This window comes from Geospiza fortis, unplaced genomic scaffold (assembly GCF_000277835.1).
Source record: "Geospiza fortis unplaced genomic scaffold, GeoFor_1.0 scaffold429, whole genome shotgun sequence".
Taxonomy (NCBI): Eukaryota; Metazoa; Chordata; class Aves; order Passeriformes; family Thraupidae; genus Geospiza; species Geospiza fortis.
Window position 1 is genome coordinate 1,944,648 of NW_005054411.1, and position 25,867 is coordinate 1,970,514.

Here is a 25,867-nt window from a genome sequence, read left to right on the forward strand (position 1 = left end):
CACGGGAGCGCCAGGGCCCGGCGCGGTGGGGTTCGCTCGTCGCCCGTCGGAGCGGGGTTCTGCCGAGAGCCACGGACAGCCCCGTACCCTCCTCCCGCTGGTTACAGGGACCTGAGTAGCTCTGGTCCTACTGGTGCCTGTCCTTCCACGTTTGGCACACGGAACTGCGGGGACAGGGAGAGTTTCCAACAGCGAGTCGGAGTGGAGAGGGAGTTGATGCCGGCAGCGCGCCGGAGCGGTGAGACACGGGGCGGATGGTCCGGGGAGCATTTTGGCTCCTCACATAAATCCGTTTGTCAACGCACACATACGCAGAGATAGTGCAAAGCAGGCGATGCACAGCGAGGAGCACAAATGGTCCGTGGGTAATTACTGCAGGAATAAGCCAGATGCCGTAAGCAGCAAGAACAGCAGAGTTTGTGTCCTTGTCGAGAGGTGTGCATGTCTGCGCCCTCCTGGAAGGAGCTTAGCTAGAGCTCACCATGGATAAACTGCAAGAAATTCTCAGGCTACACTGGTCATTTTAAGAGAAACCTGAGTGTTTTGAGGCAGGAGCAACAGCCTGTGTTATATCTTCTGGTCCTGTAGAAAGGCACAGACAGAAAAAAGGGAGAAACCCAATGATAATGATGCTGCTTTGCAGGGCTTACCAGGTACAAGTTGTCTCTAAAATGAGTATGTCCGGTTTTAGAAAAGTGTTCTCCAATGAAATCAATATTGTAAAGTGGTATCTAGATATTTTATGGGTTTCTTTGGTTTGATCCAAATGAAAAAAAATAGTTTAACGTTTTCAAAGAGAGTAGCTTTCAGTTTAGGTTGACTTTAATTTCTACTGTCAAGTCATTAATAGTGTGAAGGACGCAATGAAAGGAAGTCATGTATAAGCCAGCAGTTTCAAACCTAGAGTTAGAGCACTTTTATTCTGTGTTTGGGCCTTTGATAGTGAGTGGTCTTTCAAGTGACATTGGTGTTGTTTGTCTAGTATGTGCCCTTATTCTAGTTATTAAAGTAATATCAATTTATGCTAGTAGTTAGAGCAGTACTCTTGCTGTATTTCTGTGTTACAGTATGTTGGCATGAACCTCATACATGAAAGGCCAGACCCTTTTAGAGCATTGCCACACTGGTGTAATTGCACCTGGAGGCAAAGCTCTGCTGTTCTAACTCTTGGAAAGAACACGTGCCTGAGTCTGTGCAACTCTTCTGTGTGTACATTGGTCTGTGGACTACTAGAGATGATGAGGTTACCCTGAGGTTTTTTCAGATAACTCTTGTAAAGATATTGGCACCAGTTCAAAGAAAAAAAGAAATTTTTTTGAGGAAAATGGAAATTCAGAGGCCTGTGCTGTTTTCCTTTTACTGAGCACAAACACTCGTTGAAATGACTAGTGAACTTTCTCTGACTTTGCTCCCAAACCCACTTTGCATTTCCTGGCAGATCATTTGGAGTCTCTAGGTAATGAAATGTGTAAAAACACTGTTGAAAATCAAAATAATAGATGTCAGGCTAAATTAACTTTTATGTCAGCCTATAGACTTTCATGTCCATCTGTGTGCTTCATCTCCCCATAAGACAGGTCTGCCAGCATGCTGGCTGGGAGTCATAAAATTTTGTTCCAGCCTTGTAACTGCTGTCTCTCATGTTAACCATGACTGACTTCAGCATCAACACTCTTCCCTTGGACAAAGGCAAAAGTGTCCAATTGCTCAAGCAGCCTTTTCAAAATTATTTGCTTGCAACACAGTTACTTAGGGTCAAGAGATCTTAAGAGTATAAATCACATTTTCAATGAGCAAATAAATACCCCATCCTAGTATTTGTTATTTCTCTGCCTCTGAACAAAATCTTCATTCAGAGGTTTAACTTGTACAGAACTGTTCTCTCTAGCAACATCTTGTACTTGCATGTGCACCTGAGGTGTATCACTTACTTGGAGGCAACATCTAGGAAAATTAAATAATATACTATTTCCTGGTTTGCTGATTCTGTTTACAGAAAAGTCTGTGATTTTATATTCTAATCCAGGACAGTGTTGCTTTCTAGTTAGTTCCTTCCAGCAGCCTTCACCAAGTGGCTTTTAATAAATATATTGCTGTCCACAGTACAGTTTGTTCAGTCTGCATATCAACACTTCTTACACTTCACTGTCAAAGGATTTTAAAATGAGTATTTTTTCTGGAAATGTGTTTTTCATTGTTGCATCAGTAGTTTGACAGTTATAGTTTCCTACTCAAGGTCTTCTTGTGCTCAAGTGCTTTTGACCACATGCTGCTGGGGGGCACCATGTCCAAGCGCAACATGTCTGATTCCTTCCATGTCTCTCATACCCCATTTTAATATTCAGTTTACTCTGGAAAACAAAAGTTTGACTGGTCTTGAACATGTCTACTTTTTTCTTTTTTTTGTTCTACCTGGAGGATACTCCAGTGAAAGCTGGTTTGTTCCTGATAGTACAGCCATTACTTTTGCTCAACTCTTTAAGTTCTGTTAAGGATGCTACTAGAGCTGCTCAAAGCAGTGGGCTCTGAAATGCAGGGTTTTCTCTTTCCTTGTCACTGAAAGGCAGTCCCATGTACTCTCAGACCCAAAAGATTTCTCCATATGGGTTAATGGATGCATTCCTCATTAGATTCACAAGCACTCCCATGTTTACAGGCCTTTTCCTGTATCAGTGTGGATTCTTAAGTCTGTTTAAGTCCATTTCATAAAGTATGCAGAATTCCACTATCACCTTCTGATCCCATCTGCAAACACCCTCAAAAATACCATAGCACATATGATAGTCATGCATTTCCCCTTTCATATCAGTGACAAAAGTTCATCTTGACCCTGTTCAAGTATGTGTGAGTAGTTCCTTTCATGCCATTAGTTCCCATTTTGGCAGAGACAACTTACTGTCTCTGTTTTTACCTGCTCATTAACATTTGTGTGCAGTCTACCATGTCCCTTGTTGTTTGTTGTTTCTTTTATACTGAATAGTCCTTAACCAAATAACTGGTGGACTAGATGCCTTCCCAGCCCCTGCTTCCTTATACTGCCACTCCTATTCAGGTCAGGCTGAGTGCTTTACTTCTTTCCTCTCTGAAATGTCCACAGCACGCAAGGTGGTGAGTGGGGAGCTGCTGGCTGCTCGTGACTGTGAGTGAAATCTCCAGCAAGGTGACAGAGCAGGCATTGCCCCAAGCACAGAGCTGCCTCTGCTCATCTCCTCATTCTTGAGAGATCCTCAGACCTTGGCCTGATGAGCAGCCCACGTGTATCTGCCTGTTTCTGTTTCATGGGTTTAGAGGTTGATATCCTCTCAGTACCCTTCCTTAAAAACCCCACCTGTTCCAAATGATCACACATGGGGTTGCATTCTCTGTTGTTTTTCCCACAGGGCACTTTCAAGCATCCAGAATACCACCAGTGATCTGTTTCTCAGGTTAAATCTTTGTGTGCAGTAGAGGATTTCAAGACCTGAGGTTTCCACCATACTACAGATTTTGGACAGAGAGAGAAGAGAGTCCTTTTATTAGTGGGCATTATAAGCTCTGTAAAGGATGCAGTTTAATCATTGTGAACTGAACAATTAGCAATTACACCTGGAGGACAGGTTCACTAATTAATTCTGGAAGTGCAACACAATTTATTTTAATATGATTACCAGAATGGATCTCCTAAAGCAGTATTATTTAAAAATGTTTAAAGAGCCTTTTTTGTGATTTTTAATTAAAAATCCAATCTCAAAGTAATTTTAAACATTTACCTGATAAGCAAGTGGATCTTTTGGAGGACTGGAAATTACTAAATTATTGTTGTAAAATCACCTTTTATGTGCTTTTCTGTTTGAAAATTGAAAAGGCAGAATCCTTTCATGTAACTGTTGCAGTAATATTTTAGAGGTTTTAGCCTTCACATCACTTTTCTTAGATAACTGACGGATGGAAGAATATACAAGTGAAACTAAATATTTCATTAAATGGGTCATAATGGCTTAATAAAATAAGTGATGGATTGTAGTGGTTGGTAATAGAGATCTGAAGTGCCCATGATTGCTGCCATAATTTTACAAATAATTGTGTTGTAATTGTGCAGTGTATTTTATCTGAAGACGAGGAGCATCCCCACACCTCAGCATGAATGCATAATTTCTGTTAGCACAAGGCATAGGAGATGTTGTATTCCCCAAAAATACCCAATAAAGATTTGCTATTTGGTTTTCTCTGAATTCAGAAGACTTTCATAGCTTAAAAGCAAAGATGGATGGCCTTTATCTTTGTATTTCATTCTAGTATACTGTGCCACTTCTTGCTCTCTCAGTAGCAGGAAGAGGCTTTGATACATGAGCAAACTACACAGTATCAGCTCCTCTATACTCTAACCCCAGCTCATTTAGAACTGGGCTCCTGCAGACTGCCTGGTGAGGAGGTACAAGGCTCAAACATGGTAACTTGTTTGCCTGTTAAAGCCTTCAACTTCTTTGAAACCTCTGCTCAGTCTTGCAGTTGCCTGCAGAGCAGCAAGAATGAGTGATATTTCATCAGTCCTCAGACTGATGAGGACCTTTAAATTGTTTCTGAATTGGCAAAAATCTGATTCTTACCCCAAAAAAGTGTTTCTCATCACTTGAACAAATAAGATATGTGGACATGCTTTATTTAGATGTAGAGGTATAGGCTAAAGAGGTACTTCAAGTGTTCTGAATGTTCTGAGGGTAACACAGATGCCAGGATAATTTGTTACGCCTCTTGAAACACCTTGTTCACTGCTTTGTTTTTACTGGGGAGCACTGGTTTTCTGGAAGAGCACTGAAGTTGTAGATTCTTGTCAACAATGATGACTGCCACAGGGTCTGCCTGTCATATAAACAGGTCTTAGAGTTCACCCTTTGAGACTTTAGCTAGCTTTCTTGATGAAGGGATGTAGGGCTTAGACTAGCATATGGTTGTGTATACGAACAGTAGGAAAGGAAGAAAAAGACTTAAGTATTATGAAATTACAAGCGTTAAGTATTTTAATTTCAGTATAGGGTAAATTTGTCTATCCAAACAGCCTTCATAACCTTTCCCAGCCCTGTGTGCTTCCTTCCATGATGTCCTGCCTTGAAACCTCTGCTAGAACTCTGCAACTTTGTGTGACCATTTATATCCTAAAACTGCAGTTGTTCCCAGTCTCTCTCTGAGGTTTTTGCTTCACATTCTCATCCACAAACTCCCAGCAGGCTGAATCTGGGAGAAAAGCCTGAAAGCATTTGAATGTCTTTCTGTGGGCTTTTTAAAGTAGCTTTAAATATTGCATCAATAAAAGCCTCACACAATGGAGGAAAGAACATGACATTCAAGAAGCGGGAGAAAAAAATGTGGTGAGTTTTGTACAACTTTAAAGCAGGTCTGTGCCTCTGAAGAGCTGGGCACATCATCCTGAGCAGTGTCTCACTGAAATCAGGGAAATGTGTTTGTAAAAGTCTGGGTTCTTTGCAGAGTTATTGTCAGTCAATAATTAATTACAGTCACTTGAATAGGAAAAGACTAATGTTCAATGACGTGATGATTGTTGTATTAAATAATGCATTAGTCAGTACCGCTAAAACCACATAACCAGATTGAAGTTATGCTTGGCATCTCTGCCTATGGTGGGGGGCAGGTTGGAACTAGGTGCTCTTTAGATCCCTTCCAACCCAAACAATAGTAGTACATGTTAACTTTTAATGTTTCCATAGGAAATGGTATGGCTGCAGTAGTCCAGTCATTGATCCCAAGACCTGATTTTCCAGCAGGTGTTTCCATGGTCACTGCTTGTTTGCCATTCTGTCCTAATATGCTGCTGTAGTAGACCTTTAAGTTAGAAATTGTAGTAGGTGTTTTGTCAGTAACTGCAGTGGTCGACAGGCACCTGTCCTTTGTAATACATTTCCCCTTTGTTTCTTGAAACTTTCCTCTTGATTTTTTTGCGTCTTGTTTTCACTGCACCTTTCACTGGACACTACCTTCCAATTTGTCTTTTTTTTTAATTTTGTGTATTTTTCTCTGATACTTTTATGACTCACAGGCAGTGGCCAGTGTGAAGTGGCCCAGCTCTTTCTGTTTGATTCTTGCTCATTGAGATGCCATCCTCCTGTTTGTCTTTGGGGACTCTGTACCCAAGGAGTAGCCACTTGCCCTGTGTGGTTGTAGCAGGTTAAACACCTTCTCTTTATCCCTCTGGTATAGAAGCTCTATAACTGGACCCACCATCTGTTTCAACTTCATGATTTTTTGTGGTATGTTGTGGGTCTGTTTCCTGAACAAATAATAAGGCACAATAGATAAAGGTGCCACAGTTCCTGCAACTATGCTGCACTATGCTCACATGAAGTGAGTGCTCCCACACTGGACAGCCCCTTGGCTTGGACCCAGGCATTTCTGTTAAGGGTTGGGATGCATTTTTCATATACCTGGGCTCCAAACCAATCCTGTTGACATGCTCTGAAACTGATCTCTAAACCCAGCCAATGCACAAAGCAGCTGGAGGGTGACTGGGGGCTGCAAGACTCCTGTGTGGGTCAGAGCTGTGCTGCGGTGCAAGAGGAGAGACAGGGCTGGCGGGCAGCATAGGGAAGCTTGGCACAGCACCCTCCCATCCAGAGCCTCGTGCCAAGTTCCTGGCATGTGCCCCAGGGTAGGCCGGTGAGTCCCATGGTGGAAGTGCACAAGGCTCACAATATAGAAACAGCGATGGTTGTTAAATAAATGTGTGCAGTTCTAAGTGATGCTGCTGCCAGAGGAGCATTTTGCTAGCATTTGTCCTGACCAGTGTGCCAGCACCGAATTTTATTATGACTCTGCAATGCATGAATAAATGAGGTAGAGCTTTTTCTCTAAAGACCAGTATGTAAAAAAACCATCCTACTGGAGGTTTTAATTTGATTTTGTCTTATGCAGAATGAAAACATGCAGTCTGTGCTGTATTTTTATTATTTATTATTACTGTACTAATTTAATGTTCAGGAGCTTGCATGTATTTATACAGTTAGTAAAATGTTTCCTGAAAAATATGAACAACTTGTATCGCTAATTCAAACATTCTAATTCTGTTTCTTGATGAAGTTAATTTCAATTATTGTATCATCCATGTCCATGAGCTACATTAGTAGTATCAGCAAGCATATATCATACTTAGAAAGTCAAGATCTGCATTATATGTTTAATGAATGCACTGAGACAGTGTCACAAAAATATTTATTTCAAACTCTGGGATAAAGAATAATCTCATAGAAATTTTATATAGCTTGCTGTGAGATGTCTCTGGGATCTATAAGACAAAATTATTTGAGCCCTGACTTAAAAATACTTTCCTCTCAAAATAATTTTCAAAAATGTATGTATAAAGAGTATAAATAGTGGATTATTTGAAGTACAATCAAAGCTTTGTTTTCCTGAATCGTGATATCAGGCTGAAGTATGTTGATTCACATCACTGCACACTATAATGAACTTTCCTTTCCTTTTGAGCCACTGTTTTTCTAGTTTAAATACCAGTTTATGGAGGTTTGATTCTAAAAGTAGAAACAACTGATTTTGCTACTTTCCATCTGGAAAAGCAGCAGCAGACCACAGAGATGCTAACATCACAGGGCCTCTTCTTCATACAGATTCTTCATTAAGTATAAAATTCACTTGATTCAGCCTTGAAGGCTCTCTGTGTGTCAGGAAGCTCAGTCAGAATATCTGAGAGAGATTTCAGCCTGTTCTGTCAGTATGACATGCACACACACAAGGATGCCAGAAACGAGACCTCTCAGGATGCATTTTGAGGTTAGTTCTAATTTTTGTATGAGTCTGAAAAAATTTAAGTGCTATTTAAAATAAAAGTTTCACACTATATGTAGTTGTTTTTTTTCACATAGTTGCCTTTTTCAAGGAAAGTCTACCAGTGGAAAAGTTGTAGACCCTGCAATGCAAATGTTTTAGTTAGGAGCATGGCAGAAATTCCCATCATAATGACATGGGGGTGTCAGGAACTGCTAAAGCAGCCTTTATGTTTGTTTTTAAGGCAAATCACACAGCCTCTCCTGTCCTTACAGAGAGTAAAGCAATTGTTTAAAAAGACCACGAGGCAATTCTTTTAACATCAAAAGGATAAACGTGCTTGGAAATTGAATCCTGTTAGAGGAAAAGAGCGTGTGACAAGAAAAGGAAAATCCTTGTAATAAAGCATTATTGATCACTGTTGAATGATCATGATAAAAAGCAGAGAGTAAAGTAATTAACCTGCTTTACATAGCAGTGCTGGCATGGAAGTTACTAGGCTCAATACAGTATTTTTAAAGGCACTGCAAAGACAAATTATAGCAATGAAGTATTACTATCCATGTTAAACACATTGTTAAGACCCCTCCTTTCTGGAGAGCTAAGGTCACAGACACAGAATATGTAAAGTAAGACATGCCTTTTTCCAGCTTGCTGCTCTTTGTAGAGGGCTAAGCAGAACAGTGGCAGTGGTACCATACACAAGTACTACATTTGCATATACATTTTTTTATTTGTGATGCCTTCCAGTATGTATTTTTTAACATTTTTAAATGATGGTCTAGATCACCTTGACACAAAATTGTACACTTTTTATTTTTCTTTTCTTTTTTTCCTCCGGGAGTTTTCATATGAAAATAGCAGAAATTCAATCTTTATACCTTAAATTTAAACAGCATTGCTTATGCTTTATCATGATGTCTCTAGTATACCATTTTACTAAATAGCAATTTTAACAGAAACAAGCTGCCAATTTTTGTTAGATAGATTTGGATGCTAAGTACAAAAGAGGAACTTGGATGGTCCCTTTTGTCCTTCCATTTCAGATTCTTCTGTTGGATATTTTCTTCATCTTCCTTGTAACTCAACATTCTGAGTTGCAGGCTATATAATTACTCTGTTAATCTTTCCACATAATAGTCTAGGGTTTAATCACTGCTTCTAATCCCTTATTTTAGTAGATAATGTGGATCTCATCTCTCCATGTCTACCAAGTCACATGATCACACTAAACAAGGAAAGGTAAACAGAAATTTTGTTTAACAATAGCCATAAGAAATCACAGAAGCTCTAAAAAGTATAATAAAATTATTCAGTATATAATGCTGAAGTAGATAAATATTTTTTTCATATTTGTGACCAAAATATAAAACCCTGATTTTAGTTACCCTAATGTAAGCCTGTGTCATTTATGCAGGAATGAGGCATTATACAGCTCTGAGCTTGCAATAGGACCTGCTGTAGTGTGTTAAATATTTATAAATTGCATATTAACAGCAGCACTTAAATATCGTTGTGAATACTTACTGGGGTCACTTTCATTAGTGTGTGTGTAGGCATGCATGTCCCTCTGTGTGAGAACAGTAGGTTTGCTCTGGTCTTTACAGATGTGGGGGTTTGTCTGGGCTCCAGCAGAAAGACAGCAAGCAGTGGCATGTATCTGCTGCTGAACTGGGCAATAATCTAGTCTATTATTTAAACATGATCTTATTGGCAAGCACATTGGTTTTGTTTTATTAAAATTCCAGCACTTCACATTTTTATTAATCACTTTCCCAGTCCTATTCAGTTGTGTTCTGGTGCCTGTGCTGCGGTACCATAGCAACACTTGTTAATGCTAATGAAACTGCAACATCCTAAGCTCCCCGACAGAGCAGCCCTGTTAAATATGGCTATTAAGCACAGTTGTATTTCTGTTAGTTCCAGCTCCCAGCAGACACCTGCTCTACAGAAACTCTGTTCTGAGTTATTAGGATTCGGTAACTTACAGCTTTTCTTAAAGCTGTCATTTAACTGGAATCAAATTCTCATATTCCTAGACAGCAAATGCTACAGAATATGTACAGTGTCTGTAGAACTGACAAGCTTTAGCGGTAGGATTAACTGTTCTTTTGAAGTGCTCATTTGCATTCAATGAAAAAACAGGCAGGGTTGGGACTGATTGATCTTATGGGAAGCTACAGGATGTGTTGTCCCCTAGAGCACATGGACATTTTAACTAAATATCATTCATAGTGTGTTAACAACCAGAAGTAATAGGTAAATAATTCCTCATGAACTCAGACTTAATTCAACTTAATAGAAGTACTTGAGGGCTTTAATATATTGAGGTAGGAGATGAATATGTGCATTGATTCTTCTTTCACTAGGAAGCATATTTGCATGTAGTATTGGTGAGGACCATGACAGGGTGTTTTATTTTCATTATTCTGAGTTTTGGCTTTGAATACTGTTTATTTGGCAAGTCATTAGTCATCCATCTTTTGTGCTCTGGAAAACAAAGGAAAAATCCTGTAATCACTGTAAAATTGCTTCCAAGAATATGACCACAAATTAGGGAATGCTGCTGTGCCAACAAATAGATGCTGCAGTGCCAAGGCTGCAAAACAGGGAAGCTGTCATGTATGTATTTCGAGTGTCAAGCCTGTCCTTCTTGATACTCTTTCATCATCTCAAAAAAAATTGATTCCAAGACAAAGCTTTAAAACTGCTCATTTCCTAAAGAGTTTTAAATGCAACACTCTTTTGTGCAGAATTACCTATAGGAATACAGGTTGGTTCCCCAGTGTACCCTCCGGTGGGGTTTGGTCATTTTGGCAACTAAATGGTTTTGCCATGTGATCAGTGAGAATCTGGGGGAGGGTGCTCAGCCTTTTTGTTTTCCATTCAGCATCTGTTGGGCTGCTAGTGGGGAGTGCCAGGTTTGCTAGGTGTCTTTTGTTTTCCTGTCATTCTTTCTTCCCTTTGTTCTTTATGTGTCTAAAAACCTGTCTTTTGCTCGTTATTTGGACTCCTGTATTCACCAGTATGTCTTTGTTGTGTTCATTTTTGTTTTAGGATCATTTCAAGTTCTTGTGCTAATCTCCTCATAATATTAACCAGCTGTATTAATGAGATAATAAACCAGATTTGTTGGTAATGAATTGATCCATTCAACTATTGGATTTAATTAGAAAGACACTTAACATTCCAGCAGATGTTCTTATTTTGTTTCATTATCCTTGTGTTACCAACAGTGGGATATTTACATCGTAAAGTCCTCAGCCTAAGGCCTTGTTGCTGTGCCATAGACTACAAAAAATGACAGGAAACCCATAAATATGTCTTAGGCAAATTTGTATTAATTCCTTTCTCATAATTTCAATTCTCAGACTTTGCAATGCCTTTGATTTTCAAGGTATTCTTCATTTAATAATAAATCGATTAATATGTTTTAAAATAGTTTGATTTCTTCTGCCCTAGTTAAAACCCCTTGTTTTTGGACTTACCTCCTTTTCCTCTGGTCCTGTGACTCTCATTCCTTTTTATCTAGTGGCAAAGCTTCAGAAAGAAGGGTGTGAGTGGCCCTGTCCTCAGCATTCCCTGCAGATCAGTTTATGGAATATCTCCCTCAGCTTGCTGGTTGCCTGCTGGAGGAGCCCGCTGCTCCCTGAGCTCTGGTGCTTCAGGCACGGCTGCAGGTCCCACCTCAGGGCCAAGCTGTGGGAGTGCAGAGTTCTAACAGTGATGTTGCTTCATTTATCTGAGCCCACATACCTCCACTTGCTAGTTAGAGAGTGTAATTCATGCAGCAGTGTTCAGTTTGTCCCCAGAGCTAGTCAGAGCAGATAGTTTAGATGTGCAACCAAGCAGAATTGAGCACAAGAGCTCCATGCTACATTTAGTGTGTTAGGTGCGCCCATGCTGACAACACTGGATTCTGCAAACTGAAGCCAGTGCTGAGTGTCCTTGTTAGGAAGCAGTGATAAAATCTTAGTGGCTTCTTTTCCTGTGTGTAATGCCTTTAAAGAAACCTTGCACACTGTGGCAGGCTTATGCTAAAATTGTATGAGACAGCTGAGGCTGTAAAGCTGAGAAGGTTCTCTTTCACCTTACTGCTTCTCACCGTGCATTCCTTAGTTTGCTCTTGCCCTTGGTGGACTCTTGTGGCAGCATTTTCAATATTCTTGAGCAATAAGGAAGAAAGGAATGGTTCATAATGGTAAAGAGCTGGAGTGACTCATCCAAGGATTTGGCAAGCCTGGGAGCCAGCACAAGCAGAAGGGCAATGGTAGATGGGTAGGAGTGGTGGGATAAGGTGGAGAAAGTCAGGATAATGAGACATCCCTGTGCTTCTAGGTGACAGCAAATGGGGACCATCTCTGGGGACCTTACCTTTCAAAACTCCCATTCAAAAGCCAACTCTTTCTTTCCTTTTCTTCCTGATAATAATATCTGTTGTATTGGCTGTAACATTGGCTGGCATATTGCTTTGTGATAATTGCATGTGTGGTTGTGCAGGTGGAGTGCATTGCCTGCCCTGCCGTAGCTGTGTTATAACTGTGTGGGTGGAACATTTACTTAATTGTGCAAACCAACATTGGTTTGGAGCTTAGAATAATTGTATTCAAAAGTAAAAATGTTCCAGTAAGGAAAACTAATCCATTTTCATCTTGTTGCTTCACTAGCTGTGAAGATTAGCTAGTCTATATTATAACAATTCTTAAAATAAAATGAAGCCATATAATATCTATAACAGGCAGCCTTTTTTAATTTTTTTAATTTACTTTTTTTTCCCTCACTGTTGTAGTGGTGTATACAGTCCCTGTGCAGGGATCAGAAATCTATTATACTGGGTATCCCGTGGGTGCTTATAAAAAAAACCAGTGCTTATTCTAGTTTTGAAGGTAAATTGTTTTCTATACCATCTCATTCTCAAATACCTTCAAAGTATTTATTTTATTTTCCCCTGAAGAACTTGGTATACTTCTTAGTTCTAGTTTTCAAAGGTATTCCTCTGTTCTCTTCATTCTACTAACTGCATTTTTTAGCTCTGAATTAGCTGTTAAAGACCATAGTTTTATCTCTCCTGTTAAAGGTTGAACAACATGGTGTCAGCTGCCAGTTCTGTGACTGAGAAAGGGATTTTCTTATTTTCTGTGTTCAGAGGGCTTTCTGTGGAGCCTTTGGGATGTCCCTTTGCATAATAGTCATGCTGCTTTTCTATTAGGCAGAGAAGAAAAACTCAGGGGCAACAACATGATTCATCCAAAATTTAATGGATGGGTTTTATAAGGCTCTCTTCTCATAGGGAGTCTCATGACTGCGCTGTCATGTGCTGTCCATCACAGACACAATAAGCAAAGGTGATATATTATTCTGTTAATACACTTTTTTTTCCCTAAGTGGTAAGCAGGAGGGCCAGCTGAAGCATTGCACAAAATCTCATGTTATTTGAGCAAATTGCACCCAAAAAAGTGCTATTCAATGTTAACAAATGCAGAGTAACACACAGGAGTGAACACACAAAGGCTATGATCGCTGTCTTGTGCATTAACACCTGATTCAATACTTAGGAGACTTTGAATCATTGAAGAGAATTCAGAGGTTAATTCAATGATCCTAAAAGCAAGTGAAATACCAGAAATAAAAGGTAAATATAAGAGAGATTGGAAAATAAAAAAATCTGTGCTGATTTAGAAACATATTTTCTTCCACTCTTGGACATTTTCAAGCTACCTCTTATCACATTACATGAAGGGTAGAGTAGAACTAGCCTCGAGTTGAACCAGGGCATCAAGGAATAAAGGAAAAATTTCATAAAATGATTACAAAAATATGAAAAGTTGATGCAAGTCTTTGTAGGTATTAAAAGACCAAGAATTTCAAAAAGTGCAGGAATAAGTCCATGGAGAAAAAAAAAAGAGCTGCTTATCTGAGGGGCTCGTATAGCCTTTGACTTAAACTTTCCATACTCAGACTTCTGGAAGACTATTCTATTTCTGTGATTACTGTTTGTTTGCCCTATTTTTATACCATTCCTAGGTAATTGCTTCTCACCCTTGTCAGCCAGGGCACATGCACCAGAGGGGTGTTTAATCTGTCTCTGTGAAGTTATTCTTGTTGCAGTAGACTCTAAGCCTGCTACTTTTCCCTCATTTTCAAATGTCTCTGCATGTAGGAGTCTTCGAGTCTGAGCATACATCTAAGAGTTTTTATTTCCCTGTTAGCCCTGAGCTGTGCTATAGTTAACAGCTTTTATTCAGTACCTGTAGCCTCTCTGCTCCAAATATAGAAACAAAATTAGCTGCTTTTGCAGAGATTTCAATATTATGCTTGGATTTATTTGTACTGTTTTGAGGTTTGTGCTACATTAGTCCAGTAAGTGCTGTGCTAAAGGCTGTGCATTTGTTCAGCTCTGTGCATTTATTCTCTTATTCAGTGTTTTTTGTAGCAGATAAGTAAAAATAGATTTACATGGATTCCTTTCTCCTTCGCCTCTTCTTGTAAGTGCCTTCGAAAGAAATTGCATAAGCTTCTGCATTTGCAAACTGCTCCGATAGCCTGAAGTTACTCTCTTTTAGCATTAGCTACTCTGTTTGGGCAGCAAAAAAAGCCCTTCACCCAAGTTTATTCCTTTCATCAGCTCATGACTACAGTTAAAGACTGAGCAGGTCTGTTTTTCCAGCCCAAGCGGTTTCTATTCACAAGTCCGCTTACTAAACAAGGCTCCTTGTCTAAGTTTTGTACCAGTTCCTGCTGCACACACCTATCTGTTGAAAGTTGATGTATTGAGGCAGATAGGTGCTTATTTGTTTGGATTTCTAACAGTTTAAATATGTCATTGCAAGAGAGCTAGACCAAAAATTAACAAAAAGCAGTGTTGCTCTTTACTGGGTTGAGTTGAACTGGCTGACAGAATATCTTCTTTGTTCACTTGGCATTAGCAATTGCAAAGGAAATAAAGTTATACTTTTCTCTCTAAACATGGTGTAATGCTTCTTCAGGCAACAGAACTGACTGTAAGAATGGACAAAGCTGGACTCTTGCAGGTACCACAGTTTTGCTTGGGAGATTTGACCCTTTCATGAGGATTGCTCTAGCACATGGTGTAGCCACTGCTGTTCTTAAAATAGGACAAAATGGAACAATTTCTGCAATGCCAGTTTAATAAAGAAATTTCTAAGGGAAGGGAATGAGCTGAAGTGTAGATAAAATTATGAGAAGAAAAGTGTTAGATTGTGCACAGCAGCTGCATTGCTCCAGGTAATACCATGCTCTGTGTGCTGCCATCTTTCCACAGTGCTTGGTTTTATGTGATAAATTGAATTCAGTGTAACCCAGCCATCAGTCTTCATTCAAGGCAGTGCCTTTCCAGGAAGTTCTATATTTCAGAAGTCCTAAGTAGAAGCCTCAACAGTTGTGCAGGGCATATATATTGTTCCAGGAGCAGTATAGAGCTGCTAAAGCTGCGTTTCCTATGCTTTTATCCCCTTTACCACCTGTGGCTCCCAGCAGCTCCAGCTCACCCTCAGTCCCTTGGGGCATCCCCACCATTGAGCCACTGCCTGTGCTGTGGCTGCTTTGGAGCTCTGTGTGCCTGTTCCTCTGCCTGAACACAGATTTGTCACAGAACTCACAGGGGCTTCCCAGGTCTGCCTCTCAATGGGATTCTCCAGCCCTTCTTTGGTTATTTCATTGTCTTGGTAGAACATGGGGTAGAGCCCCGATACATTAACATATTCTCCTAGGAAAAAAGCTAAATTACTGTGATTTTTAAAATTAGTTTTCAAATTTTCCATGTGAACAAGGTATCAGACTGTCAGATTTAGTATACTTGCCAATGTATAACATATATATGTGATTTTTGTAGGGTGAAAGTTATCTAGTAAATATTAATTAAGGTTCCTTTAACCATGTGTATTTTAAAATTCATGTGTGACAAAATAACAGACTTGAGAGAAGGCCTTTTTCTTAATTCTTCAGGTATCTTCAGAAACTGATGCCCAGGAGGTTCTCTCAGAATATCAGGAGATGGTTTTGCACTGTGAGGGTGTCTGAGCCTGGCACAGGTTGCCCAGGGAGGTTGTGGAGTCAAAGCCATTTGCGTGGTCCTGAGTGAGGATCCTCCTTCACCAGATGACCTCCAGAGGTCCCTTCCAATCTCAACCATTCTGTCATTCTGTGAAGTTTCATTTTTCTACAGAGGGGTTCATGGCACTGCAGGAATCCAGAGACACAGAGTTTATTCTCCTGCTGCTCAAGCTAACTTCATAGTACAGGAGTCCAGGACACCCATGTTTTCAGTTTTCAACTTCAAGAGGGCAGGAGCATGGAGAGCTTTTTTCTGTTTGCTTTTTGCTATCCAAAATTAATGTGTCTAAAATTGAAGATATGTGTTGAAATTGGCATCTGCTTCCAAGATAAACCCTAACCCAAGACTGAGGTAGGATTAATTTGGAAAATGAACACCACAGTTTACTTCTGGACAGCTGGAATTTGGTTAGGCTAATGGGGCCAACTGTTTAACTCTCTTGGTCAGTATGTCTTAATGAATTATACTAATTTATGCCAATGGAAGAGCTTATGAGTTTGGACCAGTGTTGTTTAAATGGCGAACACACACGTGTAACCTCAGGACAGCATGTGGCAGTGACTCACCTCTGTGTGGTGTCACCTGAGGAACCTGTGTCTGGCTGGTACAAACAGGGGCCATTCACCCTTCCACATGGAGCGTGGCTGCCCCTTCCTCAGCATCTGTACAGTTAGAAAGTGCTCCAGTGGGCATAGGCATCCAGTGGCAGTAATCTTGATCAAGGATAGTCTTTTGTCATAGAAAAGTAAATTAGATGTTAACGGGAAAAAAAGGCAAGACAAAAAAAGGCAAGACTCTTGCATATCTTCAAGAGTCAGTCAGAAAATTATAGAAGTATTCTGCAATAAATAAAAGTATAATTAGGAAAGTTAACATGCCAAACAGTTTGTGCTATACAGTCTAAATCCTTCCTGATACTCTGAGCAATGTGGCTCAGGGAGCCACAAAGAGTGGCTTCATTTGTATCAACAGGTAGATTAGATAGTGAGAAGAAGAAAAGTAGGTTTCCCATCATAAAATTTCTTTAGTAGTAAGCAGAGCACTTGTGTGTGACTGACTTGGTGTCAGCTGGGAGTTTCATTTGAAAAAGACACCTGAGAACTGTCCTGTGCTGACCTCCCACTGTCCTTCTTGGAATCAATGCTGTCAGCCTGCTTACAAGCATCTTGCTCCTAAAGTGATCCGTGCAACAAAACCGAGACTCAAACAGGTTTTGTATTACCTAAAAGTACTCCAAGAGATGTACATTTATTTACTTAGTCAAAATTAATTGTTATTATTTTTATTCTTATTTTAGATACCGAGTGTATTTTGGAGCCTCTGTCTCTGCCAGAAAGTCCAGGTGGTGTTGATGCAGTAGAAAGTTCTCCCTATGTGCCTTGTATTTTCTGCAAAGAATGCTATGTCTTAGCAGAACAAAACCAGCTCCTGAAGCATATGATTATTGAACACAAGCTCGTCATAGCAGATGTAAAACTGGTGGCAGATTTTAGAAGGTAAGGGTTATGTCATCTAAAATGAGTGTCTATGTGTGCAGGTGTTATTGAAAGCTTTGGAAAAGTAGAGATCATCTTTTTAAAAAAGACATTGTGGGAGGATTTCTGCTAACTTTTCTTATGAGCAATTTGCTGCTGGACTATAAGCTTGTTTTCCTATTTCCTTCCCTCTCCCTAGTGCCTAGATGTTGCTGGCACTAGGGAGCTCAGTTTTAGAATACATGGCAATTCCTGTGCTTGACTTTTTTTTTAATATATCTTAGGGTCTTCTCAGGTCCTGTCACTAATCGACAAGTGTGCAAACTAGAAAGCTGGTTTTTAGCGAAGCCCATACCAGACAATCAGCTTTCCTAATCTGGGGTTTTATTTGTGTAGGGCAAAACTATTTCTATCCCTGTACAATGTCCTAAAGCTGTGTATTGTACACACACTGCTCAGGACAGGATCTCTCCCATTCTGGGATGAAATTTGTTTGTGCTACTTTAAGGACAGTATTCCCCCATCAAAATCACATTTAATCCTTAACTGTGCTTTACAGTACTGTGATCTACACACAACTGTGACTCCTACAGCTGTGTCATTGATCATCTCACCAGGATCACATTTGGCTTTCTCTCTCTTAACTTCCTCCAGTAGCCGGCATGGCCCCAGCTGGCTTGTAACTTCAGAGACAAGGTACTTGCCTGGCATTTTGCTTTCCACAGTAATGTGTGGGCCAGGAGGAGGGCTAGACAATACCTGCCAGTCTGTAGATAGTTCTGCTGTAATATTTAAGTGTTAGACAGATAAATTCTCAACTCAAGTGAGTTTTCTAGTAGGTCTTCTGTCACTAGTTACTAAGTCAAAATCAAGACCTTGTGTTTATCAAGACTCCAAAAAAAAAAAAGAAATAATACAATATAATTTAGGAAGAGAAATGTAAGCCATATAAATTAAATCCTTAATCAAATAACATTGCTTAAAATTGAAAACTGATGGTAGTTTTTGTTTGCTTTTCTGCTGAAGGCAGGCAGAAGGAGAATGTACTGTTCTTTGGAGATAGTGCTAGTATCTTTGGGTAAGTAAAGGAATCAGAGCTGCTCAGTCATGGACCACCAGTCTAAGCATGCTTGGGGGAATTACTTTGCATTAATAGAAATGTATTTTAAAATCACCCCTTCAAAAAGGGCCCATTTAGATTATTTTTGCTGCTAATGCAATTGGAAGGTAGCCAAATCTTACAGAAAGTGGCCCCAGGACATGAGATGATGGAATTGTTGCTCTGAAGTGTGCTTTGTCTGATTTGCTGTATTAGTAAAATAGTCTAATACTATGCACAAAAAAGAGAATATATTCTGAAGTGTTGAACTGAGGTGAGGAAAATACAGGGATCAACTCTGTAAAGATAGTATTATTTTTATATTTGGCAATGAGTTACAGCCAGTCTTAGGAATACATTTCTTGACAGAACTGCAAGAAGTGGATAATCCAGAAAAGACCAATGCTAATGAAAATTTTTTTTCTTTTCTTTTTAACTTTGAAGAATAAAGATAAGTTGGCATAAGGGCAGAAGGAAAAGAGATAAGGGGAATAAGCTTCTGCTTCATGACTCAACATGATCACTCATTCTGGCTCCCTGGAAGCCAGGACATTGGTTTTATCTGGTCATTGATTATTTGGGTTAAGTCTTATGATATGAAATCCCTTAACTGTAATTTCTGTGACACAGACAGTTATGGGCAGGTGAGTTTGTACCAGTGTTCATTTCTCTCAGTGCAAGGGAGAGACATTTATTAAATGAGCTCTTGAAATCTCTCCATTTGCACATTTATGTCCTAAAAGCTCAAGGATTACTTAGTCTGGAAGAACTACAGTTCTGTTTAGCTACTCTTTCAATGAGCATTGCAAACAGTGGAGCAGGCAGGGGGAGAAGGGGCCTCACCTCTCACCTGCTGACATCTGATGATGCTGCTGAATGAGCCCCAGCCACGTGTGCTGGCTTCACTGTGCTCAGCTCTCTGCTGCACCAGAGGTTAGTCCTCTCCATGTCAGACTTAGCAGAAAGAAAGATGTGTTGATTCCTTGGCTGCTGCAGTTGAAGTCCTCAAATATATTAGGTGAGAATGGTATAGGCAGTGTGAGCCACTATGGGATGTGATAGCTGTGGCAAGTAAATTTTCAGATTGCACAGGTATTAAAAGCTGCAGCTATTTTAAAACGCTCTCATAATAATGATATCTGATTTTTTTAATTATCCTTTTCCTAATTTGGTGGCACAAAATAAGAAGAAATCATTGAATAGCCTTTACCTTACCAACTCTCACATGATTTATATCATACATGAGAATAAATTTAAGCCAGCACTTAAGCATTTTCAGATTATTTTTTATAGTAAAATTCTGAATAATTAGCACAAGAGTTGCTTGGTTCCCTTCATCATATAAATGAAGTGATGATTTCTCCTTGGTTAGACAGGAGCTTCCTAGTTTAGTGGAAATCTAATCTCAGTTGTGTTCTGTTGATGCAGCTGTAATACCAACAAAGATAGTACAGAATGGTTTTAAACAACTGTAGTTGATGGGTTAAACTTTCAAGATGTGTTTAGGTCTTTTCTTATTCTGTCTGCTGTCTTACCCCCAGGTGTTCAGGGACTTCATTTTTCTGTCTTTCTAGTTGTCTGCCAAGCTACAGCTTTCTCTGTAACTCCACAGGAGACCTGACAAAACCTCACTTTTGTCAAGTTGGTGTTTTTATTGAGTTTCAGCTTCCTGACTGCATCTTGCAGAACACAGAGCACAATATTTTGGGAATTTGAGAATGCTCTGTAATATATCTTTTCAGTAAAGATGCATCTAAGTGGCACTTCTGTCTGTAGATGTGAATAGGTCACAATGTTTATGCAAAGCTTGGTGCAAATCTGCTTATTGAGTTCTTCACTTTGACAGCATGGTTAAACCCAGTTAAAGTGAAACTGAATTAATTTCATAAAATTGAAAACTAATATGAAGGAAGAAAAAAGGGACATAGGAATTTAAAAAAATAAACAAAAGCACATAAGAATTTAGAGCATGAAAAAAGCAAGAGCTAATCAATTTTTTATTACAAGTTTTTCAGTGTTTCCTTTTTCACTGATCATCTCCCCCTTATTTTTAAAGCTACATTCTGTACTGGAAGAGGAGGTTTGCAGAACAGCCTATCACAGACTTTTGTAGTGTGATAAGAACAAATTCAAAAGCTCCATTAGGTAAGTTTGTTGCTTGCTCACTCTCTGATGGGCAGATCATGGGATAATTTCTGGCATATACTGCTGCTTTGATCAGCCAAGTGTGTCTGACACTAGGGCAGAAAACCACAGAAGTAATGTTTAACTCTTAAGCACATATCTAAACTTCCCTTTTCTGAGGATTACAACACATGCTTCAGCACTATGCTGAGTGAGGATGAGATCAATCCAGGCTTAAATGTGCTGTGAACTGCGCCCTGTTGCAAACCAAGGCCTGGAAGCAGAGCTGCTCACATCGTGCCTGGAGAGATGTTGGTACCCACTGCATAAAACATCAGTGATGGTCCTTCCAAAATGATGAGAAACATTCCCAGTGAGCTGCCTTTTCCGACTTCGCCCTGCCCACCCCCTGCACTGATGCTGCTGATTCTTCTTGGACATCAGGGCCACATCCCCCTTCCTTTCCCCTGCCACAGTGCTCCCTGCCCCAGGAGTGTCAGGAGATGTCATCCTCACAGAAGCCATACAATTGTGCGGTTTCCTGGGCTCCAACACAAGTCTGAAACCATAGTTCACTGTTCTGCTGCATTGGTGTGGTGGCACATTCCATCCTTGGGACAGTGTTGACTGTGTGGAGGAAGGGTTTTTCTCAGAAGTAGCTCTGATGCATTACTTTGGCTGTCCTTTTCTAACAGAAAAACATGGTTTACCTAAAATAGATAACTTTAGGGCTTTTCTGCATCTTTAATTCTCAACTGAGACCTTAAAAGAGAGGAAACAGTGCATGCAGCTGGTGTCAGAGATGGTTAGAAAGTGGAATATGAGTACAAAATGGATGAAAGTAATTTTTTTAATTATTCAAAGTAATTTTAAGAAAAGTAGCCCTGGAAAACGTGAAAATCATTCCAAAAATCATCATTCTGTTTCTCTCACAAACACTTACTACTCAGTTTGAAAACTGCAAATCAAGCACCTGGAGAGCAGAATTATGAAATACCAATGAGCCTTCTCCCTCTCTCTCTCTCTCTCTCTCTCTCTCTCCCTCTCTCTCTCTCTCTCTCTCTCTCTCTCTCTCTGTCTCTCTGTCTCTCTCTCTCCTCACCCCTCCCTCTCCCTCCAGAAAACTGTTCATATCTTGACCCATTATCTTTTGTATTTTCCTACATGCTGAGTAATTGTAAATCCTTTGAATAAAATTTGTTGCCTTCTTCAATCGGATATGACCATATATAGTAAAAAGGTTGCTAAAGATAAAATATGTGTAAAACACGTAAGTAGAAATGTAAATTAGGCAAGTCTCAAAGTATGGTACTGAACAGTTGTGTATATCCACAGGTGGAAAAATATTTGATGGTAAAAGGTAATGTGATAGATCAGAGCAAGGGGAGGATAAACCAAATTATGATAGCTACTGAAAACTGACAGTTACTTAGGGAAATAACTGGTAAGATAAAATTAAAGATGATTTCATATTTCTTTCATGCTGACTTTAATCTGTAACCAATGTAAATGCTAATGTTTTTATGTGTCCAGGAGAACCATCACAAAAATGAATAAAGCTGGTAGTGGAGGAAAACTATGCAAGACTCTTGCCTTCATACTCCAATATAAACATGCACAAATATTTAAACATGTTTCATTAAATTATGAAACTAAAGTAACTGACTTTTATAGGTTAAAAATCACATTCTTACATTGTTAATAAATTCTAAAGTCTTAGCAAATTATCTGCCAGTAATATTCAAAGCAGCTGCAACTTCCCATTCCTTACTTACACTTTTTAATCTCTTAACAGAGGAACAGGACAATTATTTTCTTTTATGTGATGTTTTACCAGAAGACAGATTACTTCGAGAACAGCTTCAGCAAAAGAGACTGGTAAGAAATTATTGTTTCATTTTTTAAGGTAAACATTCCAATAGAATAATATATAATAACTTAGCAGGCATTTTAAAGTGAAAGCATTTTTTGCAAGATGGCAAAATTCTTATTTTTTTTAAGCTCATTTCTCTAGCTGCTGCACAACCATACACAAATCCCCTGTTTATAGACTTTTCCTTGGGATAAATGTACAGGTTGTATGTCAGTGTTCCCACAAGTGGAGATTACACCCAGAACACTGAAAAATGTTGAGTGTGCTGAACATTTTTCTGCTTGCAAGGATCTGCAATGCACTGGCACACTATCTTTCATGTAATAATACACATCTAGGGAAATTAGCAAACTAGAACTTGGTGTGAGATACTGTGAGCAGAGAAGGTGATACTTATCTACAAAACCTTTGAGCAAGCTGTTTGTGTGCATTCTCACTCCCTCTCCCAGATTTCATTAATTCACAGTCTCATACTCACAAGCACCATGGTGTGTGAGTGCAGGAAGTCTGGCCAGTATTGTTTCTGTGAGATGCAAAGGACATGAAATGCCAGCTCTTGGGTCCACATGGACCATTTTGGTTCTTCTTGCCTGATGCCAACCTAGTACTGTGGACAGACCTTGCTGAACTTTTTGGCATTGTCAGTTCAGAATGGATGGTCCTTCAAGTTCAACTCATGCTGACCAGCTTCCAGGAGTCTTAGGCCAGATTGTTGGCCAGTGCGGTTTTTTTATGGTTTCTTGTTTGAAATACATATCTGGAGTCTGGTTTTGCTGTTGGGCTAATTTAGAAATGAATGTTGCATGGTACATGGCAGCCTTGTTGATAATCTCATGTTAGGATGCAGGGAATTGCAGTGGAGATGTGGAATACCCTGTGTCTGTACTGTGAGATGTGAGAGTGCAGGCCTTAGGGTCTTTACATTCCTCAGTTTAGTGCTGGCAGCCATGTCCTGAGAATTGTCAACACAGGCCTTTTAACCCTTTGTTATGCTGTTTCTTCTGGTGTGTTTATATTACAAGTTTGTACATAAGCAGCATGCAAATAAAGACACAGTAAGTGATGTGCATTCAGAATGAAGGAGAACCTTACAAAACCCAAGTTCTAGTCCTGGGGAAATTAGGATTGGCAGGCAAAATCCAGTTGGTTCAGCTACTCTCTGAGTGCTATTTCTTTTTGCTGGCAACAGTAATATTCTTCAGCTTGAAGTACATGACTAGTGAATTCCCAGAATTGGAGAAATATGTGCAAGTCTTACACAGCTTTCCATAGGATCCCAGCTCCTGCAAAGGAGAAATGTGGTAGTTCTTCAACTGGGGATTTCTCATGGAGTTAGAGTTGCCTGAGCTGAAACCTGTCTTCCTATATAGGCCCATTGGATTTTCATGGACTAAAAAAAACACTAGGCACTCATGCCTAGCATGCTTCCCTTCCAAAGCTGTCTGGGATCAGTAAAAAAGGTTTGTCTAGGTCAAAATCTTACCCTTGACAGCAGCTAAGTGTCTCTGGTATTTGCTGTCTTCTGATCTAGTGGTGATCCTTTCCCAAAATACTCACAGTCTCCTGCAATTGGCAGCTCAAAAATTTCTGAATTCAGCGATATGAGCCTCCAACTCTGAACCCACAGCAACTGCCAGGATCCCCACTACCTGCAGGAGTGAGTTGTGCAGCTTGACCACGCACGGGGAGAGAGCCTTCTATTTGGTCATTTTGAACCTGTCATGTCACACCTGGCAGGTTTTTGTATTAGAAGAGATGGTGAAGAATTTGTCCTTAGTATTATCCAAACCATTCATGATTTGTCTCCTGATTTATCTGCCTTACATTCTGTCTCATTAGTCCTGTGCTGGAGTGCACGCTAATGGCAAAGAAGGATAACAACATCCTGGGCTGGTTTAGGAAATGTGTTGCAGTCAGCTCAAGGGAGATTGTCCTTCCTCTCCACTCAGCACTGCTGAGGCCACATCTGGAGTGCTGGGTCCAGCTCAGGGCTCCCCAGTACAAGAAAGATATGGATTTCCTTGAGCAACTCTGGGGCAGGGTCACAAAGTTCCTTAAGGAACTACATATGAGGAGAGGCTGAGACAGCTTGGACTGTTGAATCTGGAAGACAATGCTCACAGGGGAACTTAGTGATGTATATAAATACTTGATGAATAAAAAAGGAGTCAGATTCTTCTCAGCTGAGCCCACCAACAGGACAAGAAGTAATGGGCATGAACTAAAAATCAGGAAATTCCCCCTGAAAACAAAGAAACGCTTTTTTTTTTTCTTACTGTGAGGGTGGTCAAACACTAGAGCAAGTTACCCAGAGGGGTTGTAAACTCTTCCTCTGTGCAGACAGTCAAAAGAAAACTCAACACACTCCTTGGGTAGCCAGGTAGAGGTGACCTTGCCTGGGCACAGGGGTTGAACTTGTTGCTCTCAAGAGATCCTTTGCAACCTCAATGATTAAGTGACTTGAGGTTGAGGAATGCTGTTTGGTGGTTCTTCACAGTGCATCATTACTGCACTTCTCTGTATCTTTTACAGTTTTCTACAATCCTTTTGAGTTTGTGATAGACACCTTGAATTTAGCATGTGGGCATGCAGTGTCGTAATGGTACTTGTCTTCCAAGTGTATATCATGTCTGTGGCTTTCAGGGAGGAAAAAGGGTTGTGATGGAGCGTGCAGCTGATGTTTTCATAGAACCATCTTATTACAAATAATACCTCCTAGCTGCTATAAATTGGAGTGTACCTTTTTGTTTTTTAAAGGGCATTTGTTTCTGATTTTTTGGTGTTTTTTACTATGCAGTTCTGTACCAGCTAAGCCTTCTCTCCACTGCAGTGCCAAGGGCATGAGGAGTCTGTTGGCAGGTGAGCAATCTCATCTGCTCTGCAAGTAGACGTTTTCTCAAACTCTGGAATGAGTGGAGAATTTAACCCAAAGCAAGTGCTGGTTTTGTTTACAGAGTAATTAAATTAGGAAAGAAAAAAATATGCATTTTTATTATGGTGCAAAATAGTTTGCAGTTTTGAATTTCAGAATTGTATCCTCAGTTTTTACAGAAGGATTTTGTGAAATCGAGCCGCAGCTGTAGTTGGGGCTAATGGAGTCACTGCTTTAGTTACAGCAATAAAGTCTGTTTATTTTTTCATTTCCTTTTGCTGCAATCTGAGTGTTGACTTGCAAGTTAAATAGATATTTTGCTTTGTAAAGCCTTTTACCTCCAGAAAAGTCCTTCAATTAAGACTGAACTGGCAAATGGGCTCACGTGAGTTGCGTAGAATAAAGACCATAACTATACAACTTTTGGTGATTTTTCTGCATCCTTTGAATCCTAACTGCTGTCTCCAACAGCAAGCCCAAACAAGGACAAATGCTGTCTTTAAAATGTGCTGCCTGAAGCATTTCATTCTGCAGTTTTGAAACTCTAGTTTAGGAATATTTCAGGCTGTATTGCAGCAGG

General features: G+C 39.8%; 1 protein-coding gene across 1 annotated transcript in view; it reads left to right on the forward strand.

Moving 5' to 3' along the window:
- The first annotated feature begins 181 nt into the window (after window positions 1–181).
- Window positions 182–25,867, forward strand: part of ZNF277 (zinc finger protein 277) — a 41,713-nt gene continuing 16,027 nt past the window's right edge. Inside the window, exons 1-4 of the mRNA XM_031061394.1 lie at window positions 182–238; window positions 17,142–17,340; window positions 20,475–20,563; window positions 22,338–22,420. Of these exons, the coding sequence (XP_030917254.1) occupies window positions 217–238; window positions 17,142–17,340; window positions 20,475–20,563; window positions 22,338–22,420 (393 nt within the window). The 5' untranslated portion in view covers window positions 182–216. The remainder of the gene's footprint in view (window positions 239–17,141; window positions 17,341–20,474; window positions 20,564–22,337; window positions 22,421–25,867) is intronic.